Here is an 18,320-nt window from a genome sequence, read left to right on the forward strand (position 1 = left end):
ATGGTCTGCTGTAAGTTTTACACTTGTTTTAAAACCAGTGAATGTAAGAGTTTCCAGAAAGACAAAATTGGGGCTTGGGATGGGGAGTGGGGTAGATCTCCAAGGAACTGAATCATGATTGTGGAGACGGGGCAAACCCAAAATCTGCGGGGTAGGGCCCAGAGAAGAGTTGTAAAGACAGTTATCCAGCAGAATTCCTTTTTGAAGGGGGCTGGTCAGTCTTCCAGGAAAGCTGATAGGTTGAGACTCATCCACTAGAGGGTAACCTGGTTTGTTCAGCACTCACTTACCTAGAGACAGATATTTGGTGCAGTAATTAAGTTGTCTTGGGGCATACGCATGTTCCGTAATGGAGTATCTAGTGTGAGTCCCAGCTATTGCATTTTTGATCCAGTGTTCTGTTGGCGTGATCCTGGCCAACAACAAATGATTGCCTCGGTGATTGAATCCCTGTCACTCATTTGGGAGACCTGGATGAATTTACCTGTTCTTGGCACTGACCTGGCCCACCCAGGACTGCTGTGGGTTTTTGGGAAGTGGACCAATATTTACAGGATTGGTATGCTTTCTGTCTTTATCCTCTCCCCAATTCAAAAATAATTAAGTCTTCTGAAAGTTTGGAATTGTCTTCTAAAAGACAACTGAAATTGTTTTAAATTTATAATGGACATCAGCACATTTCTGTGAGGTTAGTGTCAGGACTCCCATATTTGGATAAAGAAAAAATCCAAAGAGCCTAAGTAAACTTGCCCAGTTGTCAAACATTTGGTGAATGGCAGATTCCAGAATTTTTTTTTTTAGAGATTGCTTATTTAAGACGCAGAGTTAAAAAAAAAAAAAAAAAAGACAGCTAGCTATCTTCCATGGTTGTTTCATTCTTCAGATGGTCACCAAGGCTGGGGCAGAAGTAGGTGGAAGCCATAAGCCAGAAGCTGCATCCAAGTCTCCCACATAGAGGGAGGGTCCCAAGCACTTGGGCCATTCTTAGCTCCTGGGATTTGAAATGAGTTACCCAGGTGCATCAGCAAACTCACCTTTCAGATCTCAGAATTTGAACGCATCCCATATATGACTGATTTTGTTCAGCTAAACAGTTCTCCATTGAGTGTTTTTGGTGCCACACATATTTAGACCTTGAGAGCTGAAAGTTTAATACCTGGACACTGTCCTCAATATAGTGTGACAAATGAATAGGATAGTAATTTTAGGGAACCTTAGGGATTCAGAGAAAGATCACTTAACCAAGTTTGTGAATTTAGAGTCATATTGTGGTCAACATAATGCCTGAGCTGAGAAGGAAAAAGTTAATTGCAAAAAGCTGATGGGGTAAGAATGTAGCAGTCAGATACTTACCTTGTGGATAAAGTCATTTAGGCATAAAGTAGTCTCTATGATTTTATACTTAGAAACCTGTTTCTAGATCCTAAAGAATGAGATGGGTGGGATTCTTGCTTTGTACCTCAAACTGGCTAAAATGTTTGTAGATATAATTTTAAATATTTGCAATGAGTTTTTAACCTTCCTCTTTTAGGATCAGTTCGACAGCTTAGACAAGCATACACAATGGGGAATCGACTTCTTGGAAAGATATGCCAAATTTGTTAAAGAGAGAATAGAGATTGAACAGAACTATGCGAAACAGTTGAGGTAAGTTAACGTTTTTTTTTTTTTTTAATTCTTGGAAATGAAATTACATGCTTGAATACTTATAAGTATAAAATAAAGGTGGTATTCCATAGGTTAAGCTATGTGTTTTTATTTTTAAAATTAGGTAACTGGCTTGTTTTGCTGAGTAATTTGTTATTGTCATACCACAAAAATATTTACTGGCTAGATTATATGTAATTTTCATTCTAGAAAAGTCTTTAAAAGTCCTAAAATCAGGACTCAAGATGCCAGGAAAAAGAAGCATCTAAATATGGTTCTGTATAACACTTTGATTCCCCTGTAACTTTTTGTTTTAGTAATCTTTCCAAAGCTTTGGGTATTTCTTCAGAGTTCTAAGGCCTGGAAATTGGATGTGTGCTGAGTTGAGTTTCTGTCATTATTCAGATATGTGCTACTGATGAAAGTGATTTTGGAATATATATTAGAATATAAAAGTTTTAAAGAGAAAATTGTAGTTTTAAAACTGGTGGCTTGGTGACTGGTGTACTAGCTCAACTGGCTAATGTTCAGGCTGTAAGCACCGGCATCCCTCTCGGCGGCAGTTCGTGTCCTGGCTGCTCCACTTTCCCTTCCCTTATGGCTTGGGAAAGCAGTGGAAGATGGCTCTGAGCTTTGGGACAGAGTGGGACACCTGAAGGAAGCTCCTAGCTTTAGATTTGCACAGCTCTAGCTATGGATAGTAAACTAGCAGATGAAAGACCTTTCTCTTTCTCCTCTCTGTAAATTTGCCTTCCCAATTAAAAAAAAAAAATCGTAACCTCCCCCCATCCCAAATGAACCAACCAGTGGCTGGTGTTGTTGCAAAGCCAATTAAGCTGCAGCCTGTGACGTTGGCATCATGTGGTTTGAATTTCAACTGCTCTTTTTCCAATCCAGCTTCCTGGTTATACACCTTTGCAGAAGTGGAGATAGATGGCCCAGGTTCCTGAGTCCCGGCCACCCATGTGGGGAGACACAAATGGAGTTCTAGACTCCTGGCTTCTGGCTCGTTCAACCCTGTCTCTTGTGGCCATTTGGGGGAGTGAGCCAGTAGTCTGCCTTTCAAATAAATAATTCTTAAGAAAAAGGAAAAGGACAAAATTATATTTAAAAAAGACTTAAGGAATTAATCTCCAAATTTAGTTCAAATAGCAAATCATTGTTAGATTAGAAATGGAGTTTTACTAGAACTGACTCAGTAAAAATGTTGCTTAAAGTCTGAATATTAAACAACAATGTTTTAGCTGTAAGGGTTAGGACTCTAAACTATAGATGAAAAAAATTCTGATTTCGGGCCCGGCACCATGGCCTAATGGCCTAAAGGCCTTGAATGTGCTGGGATCCCATATGGGCACTGGTTCTAATCCCGGCAGCTCCACTTCCCATCCAGCTCCCTGCTTGTGACCTAGGAGAGCAGACAAGGACGGTCCAAAGTCTTGGGTTCCCGCACACGTGTGGCTCCTGGCTTTGGATTGGTGCAGCACCGGCTGTTGCGCTCACTTGGGGAGTGAATCATCAGACGGAAGATCTTCCTCTCTGTCTCTCCTCCTCTCTGTATATCTGACTTTGTAATGAAAATAAAATAAATCTTTAAAAAAAAATTTTGATTTCAGCAAGGTTGTACAACTAAAAAGTTCAGGTATATTTTAGTTTAGGACTGAAATACATCTGGGCTGTATTTATTGGCTCTGCTTTTCCTTGTTTTTGTTCTGTGGTTACATTTAGTCCCACTTTCTCTATTTTGTTTATTGTGCATTGTGTATCTTCATACCACATATGGCGGGAGAGAAATGATAGTCTTCTCTGTTGTATCTTTGGGGTATAGAGAGAAAAGTGGAAAAAGGGCAAGGGATAAAAGAAAGGGAGAATGCAAGTTTGTACTAGCCTCCGTCTCCAGAAATCCTTAAAAGAACTTTCTTTAATCTTATGGACTCCGCTGAGGTTATATACTTTGAAATCACCAAGATGGTAATATTGGGGTGCATTACAGCAAATGATGGGAGGAAGTGAGTGACAGATTTTAAAAATGTAAGGTAATAGTCCCAGAAGGAAGGGGAGATCATTGTAAGTCGCATATATTCACTGCATTAGTCCTGGCATCAAGTTGGCTGAGTGTAAGGATAATATAGCACAATTGTTACTAATTCCAGGTTCTTTGGTTCACTTGTGAAGTAGAAATTCACAAGAGGTCAATGTGTAACCCAGACAAGACTTATCGGAGGGTTCCCAGTGCTTTGACCTAGCAACTAAAGTCCTCACCTTGAAAGCTCCAGGATCCCATATGAGCAACTGGCGGCCCCGCTTCCTATCTAGCTCCCTGCTTGTGGCCTGGGAAAGCAGTTGAGGACGGCCCAGAGCCTTGGGACCCTGCATCTGTGTGGGAGACCAGGAAAAAGTTCCTGGCTCCAGGCTTTGGATCGGCGCAGCACCAGGCGTTGTGGTCACTTGGGGAGTGAACCAGCAGACAGAAGATCTTCCTCTCTCTCTCTCCTCCTCTCTGTATATCTTACTTAGCAATAAAAACAAAATAAATCTTAAAAAAAAAAAACTTATTGGGGGCTTATGCTTGAGCCCAAAGGACAGCATGGCAGGAAGATTTCTACCTACTGGTTCAGAGAGGGGAGGCAGGCGGGACTTTTGAGTGTAGAAGTGTGGTGGTTTGCCCTGGGAACGTGGGGTCTGTCTCTGCCTGGAGTTCTGACAGCTTGATTGTAACCAGCTTGCTGATGTGCACAAGCGTGGTTCCTTCTTTGCACATTACAGTTATCAAAGTAATCTTGCTCACTGTCTTCCCTCGTCTCCCATAGATCGTGTATTTTAGGTATTTGTGTAGGTTTGGAATTCCCTAATAGGGCAGTAGGTGTCTTTTGTAGTTAAATTCTATACATTCTTTGCTACTGGTTGGTTTAGATTCATGTCAGATTGGGATGGGTCTTTGAATTTATGACTCCTATTTCTCTTCTGTCTCATGATGAGATTAAATGTGTTGTGATTCCTCTGTCCTGTTGTTAACAGTTTTTGCTGGCATAGTAACATTGTGCTAATTTTGTGATACATTTGTTAGAAAGGTGGAGTGACAGCAGTTTCATCTGGGTCACTCCCCAGATGGACATAAATAACCAGATCAAGGCCAGGCCAAAGTCATAAGTCAAGGACTCCATCCAACATGCTTGACAGGGGCCCATTTCTTAGACTATCTTCTACTGCCTTCCCTGGTGCGTGAGCAGGAAGTTGTATTAAAAGCAGAGTAGCCAGGGTCAATCTTGTGCTCTGAAATGCGGTGGTAGCATCAGAAGGAGGCAGCTTAAACACTACCACAATACTATCCCTTTCCTCCTTTTTAAAAAAACATTTATTTATTTTTATTGGAAGTCAGATATACAGAGAGGAGGAGAGACAGAGAAGAAGATCTTCTGTCCGATGATTCACTCCCCAAGTAACACAATGACCGGAGCTGAGCTGATCAGAAGCCAGGAGCTTCCGGGTCTCCCATGCTGGTGTAGGGTCCCAAGGCTTTGGTTCATCCTCGACTGCTTTCCCTGGCCACAGGCAGGGAGCTAAATGGGAAGCGGGGCTGCTGGGATTAGAACCGGCTGCCTATATGGGATCCCGGTGCAAGTTCATGCAAGTTCAAAGTGAGGACTTTAGCCACTAGGCCACCGTGCTGGGCCCTCCTTTCCTTTTTTTTTAAACCTTAGGTGCTTCGCACATAAAAATATCAACAGAAAACCTGTTGGTATATTAATAATAACAACAGTGATGATATTTCTTCTAATATTTATAATCTAGAAGCCTTACCTCTGCATAATCTAGATGCATGAAAGGCCTCTGAGACATAACAGTAGTAATTACAGTGTATACTCATGTGAATAATTGAGAGTTTCTCATTTAATTTTTTTCTCATTTGATTTTGAGTTTGATGTGAGTTTTATCTGGTTTCAACAGAATTAAAGAAAAATACTGTAGGTAGTACAGTGATGACAGTGCAAACTGACAAAGGAAAAGAGTAAAAAATTACAAAAACAGCTGAAATTTAATAGCAAAATGATTAGTGCCATTTCTATAGCACCTGAGCATCACCACTGAATTACAACAGATGTAAAAAATAAAGAAGAATATTAATAAAAATAAGCTTATGTCATCATGGAGAGTTAATATGATTATCTTGAAGAAAGCAGAAAGTTTAATAGTGTGTGTCAGAATAGAATATGTGTCTGTGTTTTATTCTAGCATTTTCACTTATAAATTTCTTTGCAGAAAAAAGATACAAAGATGTGGGCACAAAACTGTTCATTTATGACAAAAGTGAGTGTAACAAAACAGCAATTAAAAATATATATGGAGTTTTAAAAAGTCAAATATATTAAACACTTAAATTAAAAAAATTCTTCAATCCATATTTTTAAAAAGTTGCAGAATTGAATGATAGTGGATTTCTTTATTATTGGAGTTTGTATATACCTTTTTGAATTACAATAGAATTTGAATGTGTTCTCAAAAGCCTGGAAAGATATACCACAATTTATTTTACAATAGTTATATCTGTGGGATAGAAGTAGAGAGATGATAAGACATTTTTACGTCATACATTTACCAAAAAATATGTATTTTATTCCAAAGACAAAGTAGCACACAGAGACAAAACACACACACACACACACATCCATACATTGTATTCCATCTGCTGGTTCATTCCCTAGATGGCTGCAATAGTGCAACAGCTGGGGCTGGCCCAGGTTGAAGCCAGAGGCCAGGAACTACATCTGCTTCTCCCACATATGGGGCAGGAACTCAAATATTGGAGCCGTCATAGCCACTTCCCCAGGTGCATTAGCAGGGAGCTGGATCAGAAAGAGGCACTCTAATAAGGGATGCAGGCACCCCAGCAGTGGCTCTGTGTGCTGTGTGCTGTGCACAGTGCCTGCCTGTACCTCATCCAGGGCTGGGAATGTTCCGCTTACAGCCGCAAAGTCATATGGTCTAGCCCTACCAAGACAGCTGCAGGTGGTACTCAAAGTTCAATAAAACTGTAGTTAGTTAATTTTTAAGTTGATAATTTTGTATGGCCTGCAAATGATGTTTTATTCAAATAGCCCTTGACAGAAAAGTTTGCCCACTCTGTTTATTTATTTTTGAAGTGATTGAAGTCAAGCCTGGCGCTGTGGCCTAGCAGCTAAACTCCTCCCCTTGAACGTGCTGGGATCCCATATGGGTGCCAGTTCTAATCCCAGCAGCTCCAGTTCCCATCCTGCTCCATGCTTGTGGCCTGGGAAAACAGTCGAGAACGGCCCCAAAGCTTTGGGACCCTGCATCCATGTGGGAGACCCGGAAAAAGCTCCTGGCTCCTGGCTTTTGGATTGACTCTGTGTCTTTCCTCCTCTCTAAATGTATCTGCCTTTCCAATACAGATAAATAAATCTTTTTGAAAAATGATTGAAGTCTTTTCAGTTACTCTATATCTTTAATTTAAAAAATTTGTATATTTTTGTTTCTTTGAAAGACAAATAGATAGTGAGAGATTTTGAATCCATTGGTTCACTCCCCAAGCCTTCAACATTTAGGGCTGGACCAGGACAAAGCCAGGAGCCTAGAACTTCATTTGGGCCCTCTACTTGGCTGGCAGAAAGCCACCTACTTGAACAATCATCTCCTGCCTCCCATGGAATGCATTAGCTGAAGGCTAGAATTGGAAGCATAATCTGACTTGGTCTTGAACCCCAGACAGTATCAAATGGTTGTGATTGCTGAGAGCTTTGTCAGAACTGTTGGCTCCTACTTTGTAATTTAAAATAGTTTTCCTTAAGCAAAGAAGCTGATATACTTCCAAAGAGAATTCTATCATAACTTATAAAATAGAAGTTGATAAGATAAAACTTCAGCAAAATGCAATATTGAACTGTGCAGAATCACCCAGACCTCTAAATTTTTTGGATGGCCAAGATTTTGGCAGAGTAACAGGACTCATTACAAATTAAAGGGTAGACTTCTTTGCATTTCTGTCTGTTCTGAGACTGATAATAACCATTACAGTTTTCACTTGCTTGCAGAAAAGGAGATTTGAACACCATTTCGTTGAAGCAAGGGCGGTTAGAACCCACAATTACATGATATGAAAAATGTAATTTTGTGGTGAGACTGTGGGTTTTGTCATGTACAGAGGCTCTGCACTAGTGATTTGTGTTTTTTAAGAAATGCAGCGTATTTTAGGAATTTAGCACATTTTCATCCCAGCTCATCGTAGTTCTACATAAAAGCAGTGTTATTGGATAGTGCTAAGATATTCAAATTAGGAAGAGTAGGATGAGCCAGTTTAATTTAAAGCCACTGAATCCCTTCTCCCCTTTTTCCTTTAATTAGATTTGTTGCTCTGGATAAATACCAAGTAAATAATGAAATTATCAGCTGTTGTTTATCGTGTCTGTCCAAAGGGAAGAAGTTTTCCTTGTTTATTTCCTATTCTTAAATGGGAAAATTCTTTCGGTCGACTCCCTCTGTTTTTGCTTCTGCTGATGGTAACTTCCTTTTTAGTGAGGTGACACTTGTTTTCTCCTCAATATTAGTTATATTCAGGATTACTTTTAAAGGTTTAGATTTAAAAAACGTAAAAAAATTTAGGTTTAAAATAAGACTAAAATTTTTTCAACTATTGGTAACCACAGATTGTTCTATTATTTTATTCTTCCATTCTTCTTTTTTGGTAGTTTTAATTTAACTTTATTTTCATTTTGGTATTGGCTTGAAGAAAGAATAAATAGTACATAAAATATAATCAAATTTGGAGATAGCTGAATAATGTCCATTTTGATTAATGCCAAGTGATAACTTTAAATTGCTTGGTTAGATTTTTTTTTTTTTTTGTAAAGACAGAACAACTGGAATAACCGTGGTTTTAATAAACTTACACTAGTGTATCAGAGTGGTAAAGAGTAACCTGAATTTTTAAAATAAAAAATGGGACCCAGCACTATAGTGTAGTGGTTTAACCAGCGTCCTCACTTTGAACGCACTGGGATCCCATATGAGCGTCAGTTCTAATCCTGGCAGCCCCACTTCCCATCCAGCTCCCTGCTTGTGGTCTGGGAAAGCAGTCAAGGACATCCAAAGCTTTGGGACCTTGCACCTGTGTGGGAGACCTGGAAGAAGTTCCTGGCTTCTGGCTTTGGATCGACACAGCACTGGCCATTGCGGTCATTTGGGGAATGAATCATCGGACAGAAGGTCTTCCTCTCTGTATCTCCTCCTTTCTGTATGTTTGCCTTTCCAATAAAAATAAATAAATTTTAAAAAATAAATTAAAATAAAAAATGAAGGCATGTTTACAGGTAGAGTTATGTATGATTTTTTTTTTCTAGTAGAAATGATTTTAGTCTTAAGTTCTATCACAGAGATATTACTATACAAAATTATACTTTTGCTGTTCAAATGTGGCAGTGTGGTTTACTGGTGGAGAAATTAGACTGGAAGATAGGAAGCTACGAACTACTACTACCTTAGCTAGAGAGTAGAAATCTCCCTGAATTCCTTTTAGTCATAGATAGTATTATGTGTGTTTTTGTTCCTGTGCTAATCCTGGCAAATAGATGGGACCTGTAGAGCTGAGTGAAGGTAAGTCAAATGAACAAAGAATTGAACTGTTCTGGTTTGATTTAGAAATTAAGAACTCTGGCCTTAATGTTGAGTCTTTGAAGATGTGCTGGTGTCTTTGAAGAGTTTGGTGTCTCATACGTCAGTGTGATGAGATTATTAATTTGCTAAGAGCTACAAAATGTATTTAAGGTATACCTAGATATGTAACAATGTAAATATAAACAGCTTCTATTTTCTACTGCACTTTTAAAATATATATATATATTTATTTTTATTTGAAAGGCAGATTTACAAAGAGGATAGATGAAGAGAGAGTGAGAGAGAGATGTTCCATCTGGGGGGTTCACTACCCGAATTGTTAACAATGGTTGGAGCTGAACCAATCCAAAGCCAGGAGCATCTTCCGGATCTCCTGTGTAGACGCAGAGGGAGGCCCAAGACTTTGGGCCATCTTCTACTGCTTTCCCAGTTGATAAACAGGGAATTGGATTAGAAGTGCAGCAGCCAAAACATAAACCAGCCCCCAGTGCCTGGGATGCCAGTGCTTCAGGCAGAGAATTAGCCCTGGCCTTTTCATGTCGTTTTTTGCTTTTGCGTGCTTCTTTGTCAGAATTTTGCATTTTTGTGTCGTTATCAGAAAAATCCAGCCCATTTTTGTACTATCTGAAAATGGAGATTGTTTTTATTCTTTGGCATACCATTGCTTTGCTCTTGACTGCTTTGGCTAACTCTTGAATTTTTGATCAACTGCTCAATGAAGTAAACCCTAACTGACATCTGGGTACAAGAAGGAAGAGCTATTTTGTATATTTTGGAGTTTAGAATACTGTTATTTACAGAAATGGATCCTGTGGAAACTCTTTCTCTTGTCAGTCTTCAGTAAATACTCAACCTGCCCAAACCCATAGTTGTACTTGAATGGTTTGACTTACTGTAATTAAGTAATTTTTGCCTATTCATTTCGTAATATAATCTCTCCACTGAAATGTAAATTTAGGTGTACTTGTATGTTTTTCCATAAAGATAAAGTGAAAAGATTGGCATTTTAGAATTCCTCTTTCTTTTTTAAAGAAGATTTATTTGAAAGACAGAGAGGTACAGAATGAGAGAAAGAAGGAGAGCGAAATTGATATGCTGGTTCACTTCCCAGAAGGCTGCAATGGCTGGAGCTGAGCCTCTCTGAAGCCAAGAGCCAGGTGTTTCCTCTGGGTCTCCCATGCAGGTGCAAGGGCATGAGGCTTTGGGCTGTCCTACTGTGCTTTCCCAGGCCATAAGTAGGGAGCTGGAATGAAAATGGAGCAGCTAAGACACGAACTGTTGCCCGTATGGGATGCTGCTGCTTGCAGATGGAGCGTTAGCTAATGGAGCCATCATGCAGCCCTCTCATTGCCTTCTTATTGAACAAATTAAGAATATGTACTGTTTTTATAGACATCATTTAGAAAGTGTCCACCTTTTTAATTATGAGAATTTAAGATAAATTTTTATAGAATGTATTTATTTGAGAGATAGAGACAGAAAACCAGAGAAGGAGCAATCCCAGGCTGCTGGTTCATTCCCCCAAATTCCAGTATTTGCCCGTAGTCTAAGAAACGGTAGAAGCCAGGACCTGGGAACTCGGTCCAAATTCTTTCATGTGGGTAATAGAAACCCAATAACTTGAATCAAGTGTGCCGTCTCCCATAGCCTGTGGTAACAGGAACCAAGTCAGGAGCTGAGTGTCAAACCAACACACTCTGGATGTACTACCCAACGTCTTAACTACTGTGTCAAATGCTTGCTTGACTTTTCAACTTCTATTGTTCTCATAACTCATAATATACTGGAGTTAAAAATAGCATAGCATTACTTCAGCTCATTCTGAATCTTGGGTTTAATATTTTTCCAAACTCTACTGGCTGTTTTCTCATCACTGATAACTTATCAGAGGATAAGAAATAGTACTTGGAAGATGTTTGTTTCTTGACATGTTTGGGCTGGGCTTCATTAGTAGCATGTTTCAGCTGCGTAAAATTTTTAACATTTGAGAGCCACATGTAAGCATGTGTGCACGCCCACACATCACACACACACACACACACACACCCCCTGTTCTTGAGAGCACAAGTGCTCCCATCTTCTACTTTACGCCGCAGATGTTCATGATGATTGGAGATAGACTGGGGCCAAACTTGCGAGTTGGGAACACAGTCCAGGTCACCCACACTGGGGGCAGATTCTCGGTTACCTGATCCATCACTGCTGTCCCTCAGGGTCTGCATTGGCAGGAAGCTGGAGCCAGGAACTAGAGGCAAAGATTCTACCTGGTGAGCCCACATGGGATCTTGGCATCTTATTCACTAAATTTTATGCTTGCTCCCAGTTTTGATCTTCTGCTTCTATACTTAAATTTTGAGTGCCATGGAGTTCTGTTTTAATCTTACTTTGTTATACCTGAAAAAATGGATCCTTTCTTCCCTTCAACTTCATATGCCAAACCACTAACCTGTTTGCAACGACTAGGTTGTTTGTCACTTACCATTTACATATTCTTTTATCCCATGTATTCTTTGTGGGAGTTTGATGATCTTTGTCACTATTGTATTTCCTTTTCTTTCTTTGTTTAGGATATATTTATTTTGAAGGTCAGCGTAATAGAGTGAGATCTTCCATCCACAGCTTTACTTCCCAGATGGCCACAGTGGCCAGGGTTGGGCCAGACTGAAATTGGGAACTGGAAACTTCATCCAGGTCTTCCGTGTGGATAGCAAGTGCCCAAGCACTAGGGTATCCTTTGCTGCTTTTCTCAGATCATTAGCAGGGAGCTGGATGGGAACTAAAACAACCAGACAGTAACCAGCACCCATGGCAGCTTTACCCAGTATACCACCATGCTGGTCCCCCACCACTGTATTTCTAACACCTGCGGAGTACCTGCCCTGTAGTAGGCATCCATGATTCAGTCAATGCACTGTAAATCCCATTTTACCAGGAAAAAAACTTGTACTTAAAGTACCTTGACAAGATCAAAAAGTCTTTCCTGGTTTTCCTATGGAAATAAAATTACTTTAGATTAAATGATCTAAGTAAAACCAAACAAGTGAAATATAAAGTTCTTAAGAATGTAAGTACAGGATCTGTCATAGTAGCATATCAGGCTAGTCCTCTGCCTGCAAGTGCTGGCATCCCTTAAGGGCCCTGGTTTGTGTCCTGGCTGCTCCATTGTGATCTGGCTCCCTGCTTATGGCCTGGGAAAGCAGTGAAAGATGACCCCAAGGCCTTCGACCCCAACACCCATGTGGGAAACTGGAAAAGGAGCTCAGCTTCAGATTAGCTTAGCTCTTGTCATTGCGGCCCTTTGGGGAGTGAGCCAGCTGATGGAGGATCTCGAGTCTCTCTTCTGTCTCTCCTTTCTCTAAAAATATGCTTTTAAAAGAAATAGACATCTAAATAAAGCACAGAAGTTCAGAGCTTTTGTGTTACATATTTTTATAGTAAACATTTCAGTGAAAAGGATGTGAAAACTTTTTTTTTAAAAAGGATTTATTTGAAAGGCAGAGTTACCTACCAAAAGGAGGAGGAAGATTTTCCATTCACCAGTCCACTCCCAAAATGGTTACAGTGGCCAGAGTTGGCTGATCTGAAGCCAGGAGATTGGTGCCTCCTCTGGATCTCCCATGTGGGTGCATGGTCCCAAGTACCATCTTCTGCTGCCTTCCCATGCCATAAGTAGGAGTTGGGTCAGTCAGGATAGGAAGCAGCAGTGCTGCAGGCAAAACTTAGCGTACTAGGCCATGACACTGCCCCCAAAGATGTTATTTTTTAATCAGCTAGAAAAATTGATTGTTCCTGGTATTAGCTGTATATAATTACTTGGTCAATGTCTTAACTCTGTCATAATGCCTAGAATAATTTTATTTCCAAGTTATTTTCTTTTAATTTTATTCATTTAGTGATTTTTATTTCAAAGAGAGAGCTCTCATCCACTGGTTTGCTTCCCAGATGCCTTTGGCAAAGTTAGGGGTTGACCAGACCAATGAGCTCACAACTCAATCTGGGAGTCTTATTTGGAGGGCAGGGGTCCAATTAACTTGAGTTGTTTCTACTGCTTCCTGGAATGGGCATTAGCAGGAAGCTGCTATCTAGAATGGAGTCAGGACTCAGACCCAGTCACTCCGACGTAGGATGTGGGTCTGATTTTGTTGTTCTGTTTTTAGAGTTGTTTTGTGTGAAATGCAGAGTTATGGGGGCTGTTGGGAAGGAGGATGGAAGAAGGGTGGGAGAGAGGGATAAGAAGAAGGGGTGAGAATATATTGGATAATCCTTCATCCTTTGGTTTACTCCTTGAGTGGTCACAATTGCCAGATTTGGGCCAGGCCCGGTCAAAACCAGAAGCCAAGAACCCTCCCCTGGCTCTCATGTGGGTGGCAGAAGCCTAAATAGTTGGGCCATCTTCTGTTGCTCTTCCAGGTACTTTAGCAGGGAGGTAGGGTGAAAGTGGAGCAGCAGCTCAAACTGGCTCTTAAGGGGTGGCACCCTCTCAGAAGCCCTCAAGAAGTATCTTAACTGCTGCACCAAGAGCTCTCCCTTAATTTGTTTGATAGTCATTTGAACTGTGTAGCAAGTGGCTAAAATAGCTATTTCATCATCTTATATATGTAAATAGGTAAATCAGGGGTTGCTTTAGGACTATGAATTTTCTGGGACTGTTTTGTTTCTGGAACTGTGAAGACAGCATGCAGTGTCTCCTTTATGACCAAATTTCTTTAAAATGACAATCTGGTAGCAGTCTGCTTCAATTTAAACTGAACAGTTAAGCTGGTTTTTCTTTTTGTTATAGATTTATTTATTTATTTGAAAGATAGAGTGAAAGAGAGAGGGAAAGATGGAGCTTTCATCTGCTGGTTCACACTTCAAATGCTGGCAACCATCAAGGCAAAGGCAGGAACTTGAGTCGTCATCTGCTGCCTTTCCTCATTTGAATACTAGAAGGATGCTGGATTTGGAGGAAGGTAGCTGGGGCTCCAATGAGCATTCCAGAATGGGGAGCAGGTGTCCCAAGAGTTATGCCAAAACACCTGCATCAGCTTATTAACTATTTACTCCTTTGTATATAGTCCTTTTGGCTATGTTTCAAAAAAGGTTTATGATTTATTTGCATGGAAGCTTTACGGAGACAGAGATCTTCCATCCTCTGGATCACTCCCCAAATGGCCACTTGTCCAGAGCCGAGCCAGTCTGAAGCTGAGAGCCAGGACCTTCTTCTGTATTTCTTATGTAGGTACAGGGTCCCAAGGCCTTTGGCCATCCTGTTACTTTGCCGGGCTGTTAGCAGGAAGCTGGGATTAGAAGCGGAGCAGCCAGGACACAAACTGGCGCCTACATGGGATGTTGGCACTGCATTCATGGTTTTGGCCTCCTATGCCCCTGGGCCAGCCCCTTGGCTTACTTTTAGACTATTTTATTAGAAGGTCTGAGATAAACAGCTCTGGGAGAATAAATTTCATTTACTATGCTTTTATTATTTTTAGGAAAAAAACCACGTAAGCCATGTATGATCATTGTAGCATTTAAATTTAAGTCTCTTCCAGTTATTTTCTCTATATACTATTTATTTTTAAAGATTTATTTATTTTTATTGCAAAGTCAGATAAACAGAAAGGAAGAGAGACAGAGAGGAAGATCTTCCGTCCGATGATTCATTCCCCAAGTGACTGCAATGGCCAGTGCTGAGCCAATCCAAAGTCAGGTTCCAGTTTTCCCATATGGGTGCAGGGTCCCAAGGCTTTTGTCTGTCCTCGACTGCTTTCCCAGGCCACAGGCAGGGAGCTAAATGGGAAGTGGGGCTGCTGGGATTAGAACTGGCACCCATATGGGATCCTGGTACATTCAAGGCAAGGACTTTAGCTGCTAGGCCATGGCGCCAGGCCTACTCTATATATTGCTGATAATCAGCTGTATCTTCTACCAGGGCATATGTCTTAGAATGAGAGTTTTAATTTGGTGCAAGGAAACAAGGTTGTGGAAGAGCTTCAGTTTTACAGTAACAGAGCTCATTATGCTAGATTGACCACATGGTCCTAACTAGGGGCTAGAGTATATGAACTAGTTTTCTGAAGGGCAGAAATATATCTGCCATGAACTGTTATAAAAGAATGGGGAGTGATGCACATACTCCAGCACAGCCTAGAACCTCTAAAAATGTTTAAAATGTTGTTTCAAAATATGGTATTTGAAACTACCTATTCTTTGAAGTGTTCTTTGCTGAAGTTTGACATCAGCTTAAATTTAAAGTAACTCATTAGATAATGCTTGAAAACCAGTATTTGTCAAAGGTGTTTTTTACGTTTTAGGTCACTAACTATTGTTGTCAAAACACACTGCCAGTCATATCAGGTCCCGTTTTGAGTACTGTGGTGAAGGCCTTGGGGAGGGACAACAGCAAATTGTGCATGTTGTGTGCCAATGTAGAACTCACTTCCAACTTAACACCTTGCCCAAGGCCCACTGGGAAAACAATACCGACTTGGCATCTCATGGGTTCCCTACAAAATAGACGGTTGCCCCCAGACCTTATTGCCAGTAGGTTCCAACAAGAAGAGGAAAGAAAAAAATCTGTGCAATTGGCACCACTGACAATCTTGTGATCTAGAAAGAAGTCACAGCTGGTGTGTCCCTAATCCTGGGCACTGCTGGGACCAGGAACAGGAGTAAGGCTGTGTAGGCAGTGGTGTGGCCATAGCATGGGATCACAGGGAGTGGAGAGTGGTATGCTGGGAGCTGGGATTTGGAGACCATGGTAGATTTCTGCTGGCGAGCTGGGAACCCAGACTGAAAGGCTGGAGGGAGTGGTGTGACTGATGGCCATTGAAGAACCAGGCACTAAGTAGGATCAGTAAAGTAGACTTGTAAACCTGTGTACAACACAATTTAAAAACTAGCTCCAAGGGGAAGGATCCACTAATCAGGGTTGCAATGGTCAAGGGCAAAAGAAGAGACAAAGGCACAATGATAAGGTTACAGACGCCTCCCCTGTAAAGGAGGAGAAGTCTGTGTCAACTTCAGAGTTGACCGAGAAAGACATGGAGGAACTGCTGAACTAGGAATTTTCAGAAAGTGTTATAAAGTTGCTTAAAAAACAATGGAAGCACATAACAAGAGTCCCAAAAATTTAAGGAATATGTTACACTTCAAATAACAACATTGAAACAGAATCAAGCCAAATTTATTAGATGTGAACAACATAATACAGCAAATTAAACATTCAGTGGAAAGCCTCAATAATAGATTGAGTGGAGCAGAATGAGGAATCTCAGATTTGGAAGATACCTTCTGTAATAATGTTCAAACAGTCAAAAATCTGGAAGAAGAACTGAGTCAAGCTAAGAAAATATCTAGGAATTAAAGGACACCTTTAAAAGACCAAACAGAGAGAGTTATGGGAACACCCGTTGTGATGACTCAGTGGCTAAATCCTCAACTTGCACGTGCAGGGATCCATATGGGTGTCGGTTTGTATCCCAACTGCTCTACTTCCCGTCCAGCTCCCTGCTTGTGGCCTGGGCAGACAGTGAAATTAACCAAATAGAGACCAAAAAATCCATACACAAAATCAATGAATGAAAGAGTTGGTTCTATGAAAAAATAAGCAAAATAGATACCCTACTGGCCTAACTGACAAAGCAAAAGTGGGAGAAAACAAGAATTAATAGCATCAAAGATGAAAAAGAAAACATCACAACAGACACCACAGACATACAAAGAATAATTAGAAGTTACTGCACACAACTATATGCCAGCAAATCAGAAGACCTCCAAGAAATGGAGAGGTTCCTGGACTCCCACCAACTACTAAAACTTAACCAAGAAGCAACGGAAAGCCTAAACAAACCTGTAACAGAGGCAGAAATTGAATCAGTAATCAAAACCCTACCAACAAAGAAAAACCCAGGCGTAGACGGTTTCACTGCAGAATTCTACAAAGCATTCCTAGCAGCACTGACCCCAGTCCTGCATAAACTCTTCAAATCAGTAGAAGGGGAAGCAATTCTTCCAAACTCGTTGTATGAAGCCAACATTACCTTAATACCAAACCTGATAGAAATCTGACAGAGAAAGAAAACTGCAGACCGATATCCCTGATGATGATCCTCAACAAAATACTACCCAACATAGTACAGAAACACATCAGAAAGATTATTCACCCGGACCAAGTGGGATTCAACCTGGACATGCAGGTATGGTTCAAGACAAGTAAAGCTATAAACGTGATACACCATATCAAAACACTCAAGAGGGCCCAGCACAATAGTGTAGTGGTTAAGGTCCCAGCCTTGAAAGCGCCGGGATCCCATATGGGCACCGGTTCTAATCCCAATGGCCCTACTTCCCATCCAGCTCCCCACTTGTGGCCTGGGAAAGCAGTCGAGGATGGACCAAAGCCTTGGGACCCTGCACCCATATGGGAAAACTGGATGAGCTCCTGGCTCCTGGCTTTGGATTGGCACAGCCATTGCGGCCTCTTGGGGAGTGAACCATCGACAGAAGATCTTCTTCTCTGTCTCTCCTCCTCTCTGTATATCCGCCTTTCCAATAAAAATAAATAGATCTTAGGAAAAAACACTCAAGAACAAAAATTATACGATAGTCTCAATAGACACAGAAAAAACTTTTGACAAAATCCAACACCACTTCGTGTTAAAAACACTAAATAAAGTAGGCACAGAAGGAACAATCCATAGCATAATTAAAGCAATATATGAAAAACCCAAGACAAACATTGTATTGAATGGGGCAAGATTGGAAGCTTTTACACTAAGATCTGGAACCAGACAAGGCTGTCCACTAAACCACTGCTATTTAGTGTAGTACTGGAAATACTTGCAAATGCTGTTAGACAAGAAAAAAGAATCAAAGGAATTCAAATGGGAAAGGAGGAAATCGAATTGTCAATGTTTGCAGATTGACATCCTATACACAGGAGAACCGGGAGACTAACTAAAGAGACTGCTACAACTAATAAAAGAGTTCAGCGAAGTGGCACGGTATAATATAAATGAAAAGAAATCAACAGCCATAGTGTAGGCAAACAACCCCAAGGCTGAAGA

At 40.7% G+C, this 18,320-nt stretch overlaps 1 protein-coding gene across 3 annotated transcripts in view; it reads left to right on the plus strand.

Annotated features, from left to right (window-relative positions):
• Window positions 1–18,320, plus strand: part of FNBP1L (formin binding protein 1 like) — a 129,545-nt gene that overhangs the window by 48,774 nt on the left and 62,451 nt on the right. For 2 of the 3 annotated variants that reach the window (XM_058659280.1, XM_058659286.1), the window contains exon 2: window positions 1,532–1,647. In XM_058659280.1, the coding sequence (XP_058515263.1) occupies window positions 1,532–1,647 (116 nt within the window). Of the gene's footprint in view, window positions 1–1,531; window positions 1,648–18,320 lie in introns of those variants that run through there. The other variant, XM_058659292.1, reaches the window with a different exon arrangement.

The sequence above is a fragment of the Ochotona princeps genome, chromosome 2, assembly GCF_030435755.1.
Source record: "Ochotona princeps isolate mOchPri1 chromosome 2, mOchPri1.hap1, whole genome shotgun sequence".
NCBI lineage: Eukaryota > Metazoa > Chordata > Mammalia > Lagomorpha > Ochotonidae > Ochotona > Ochotona princeps.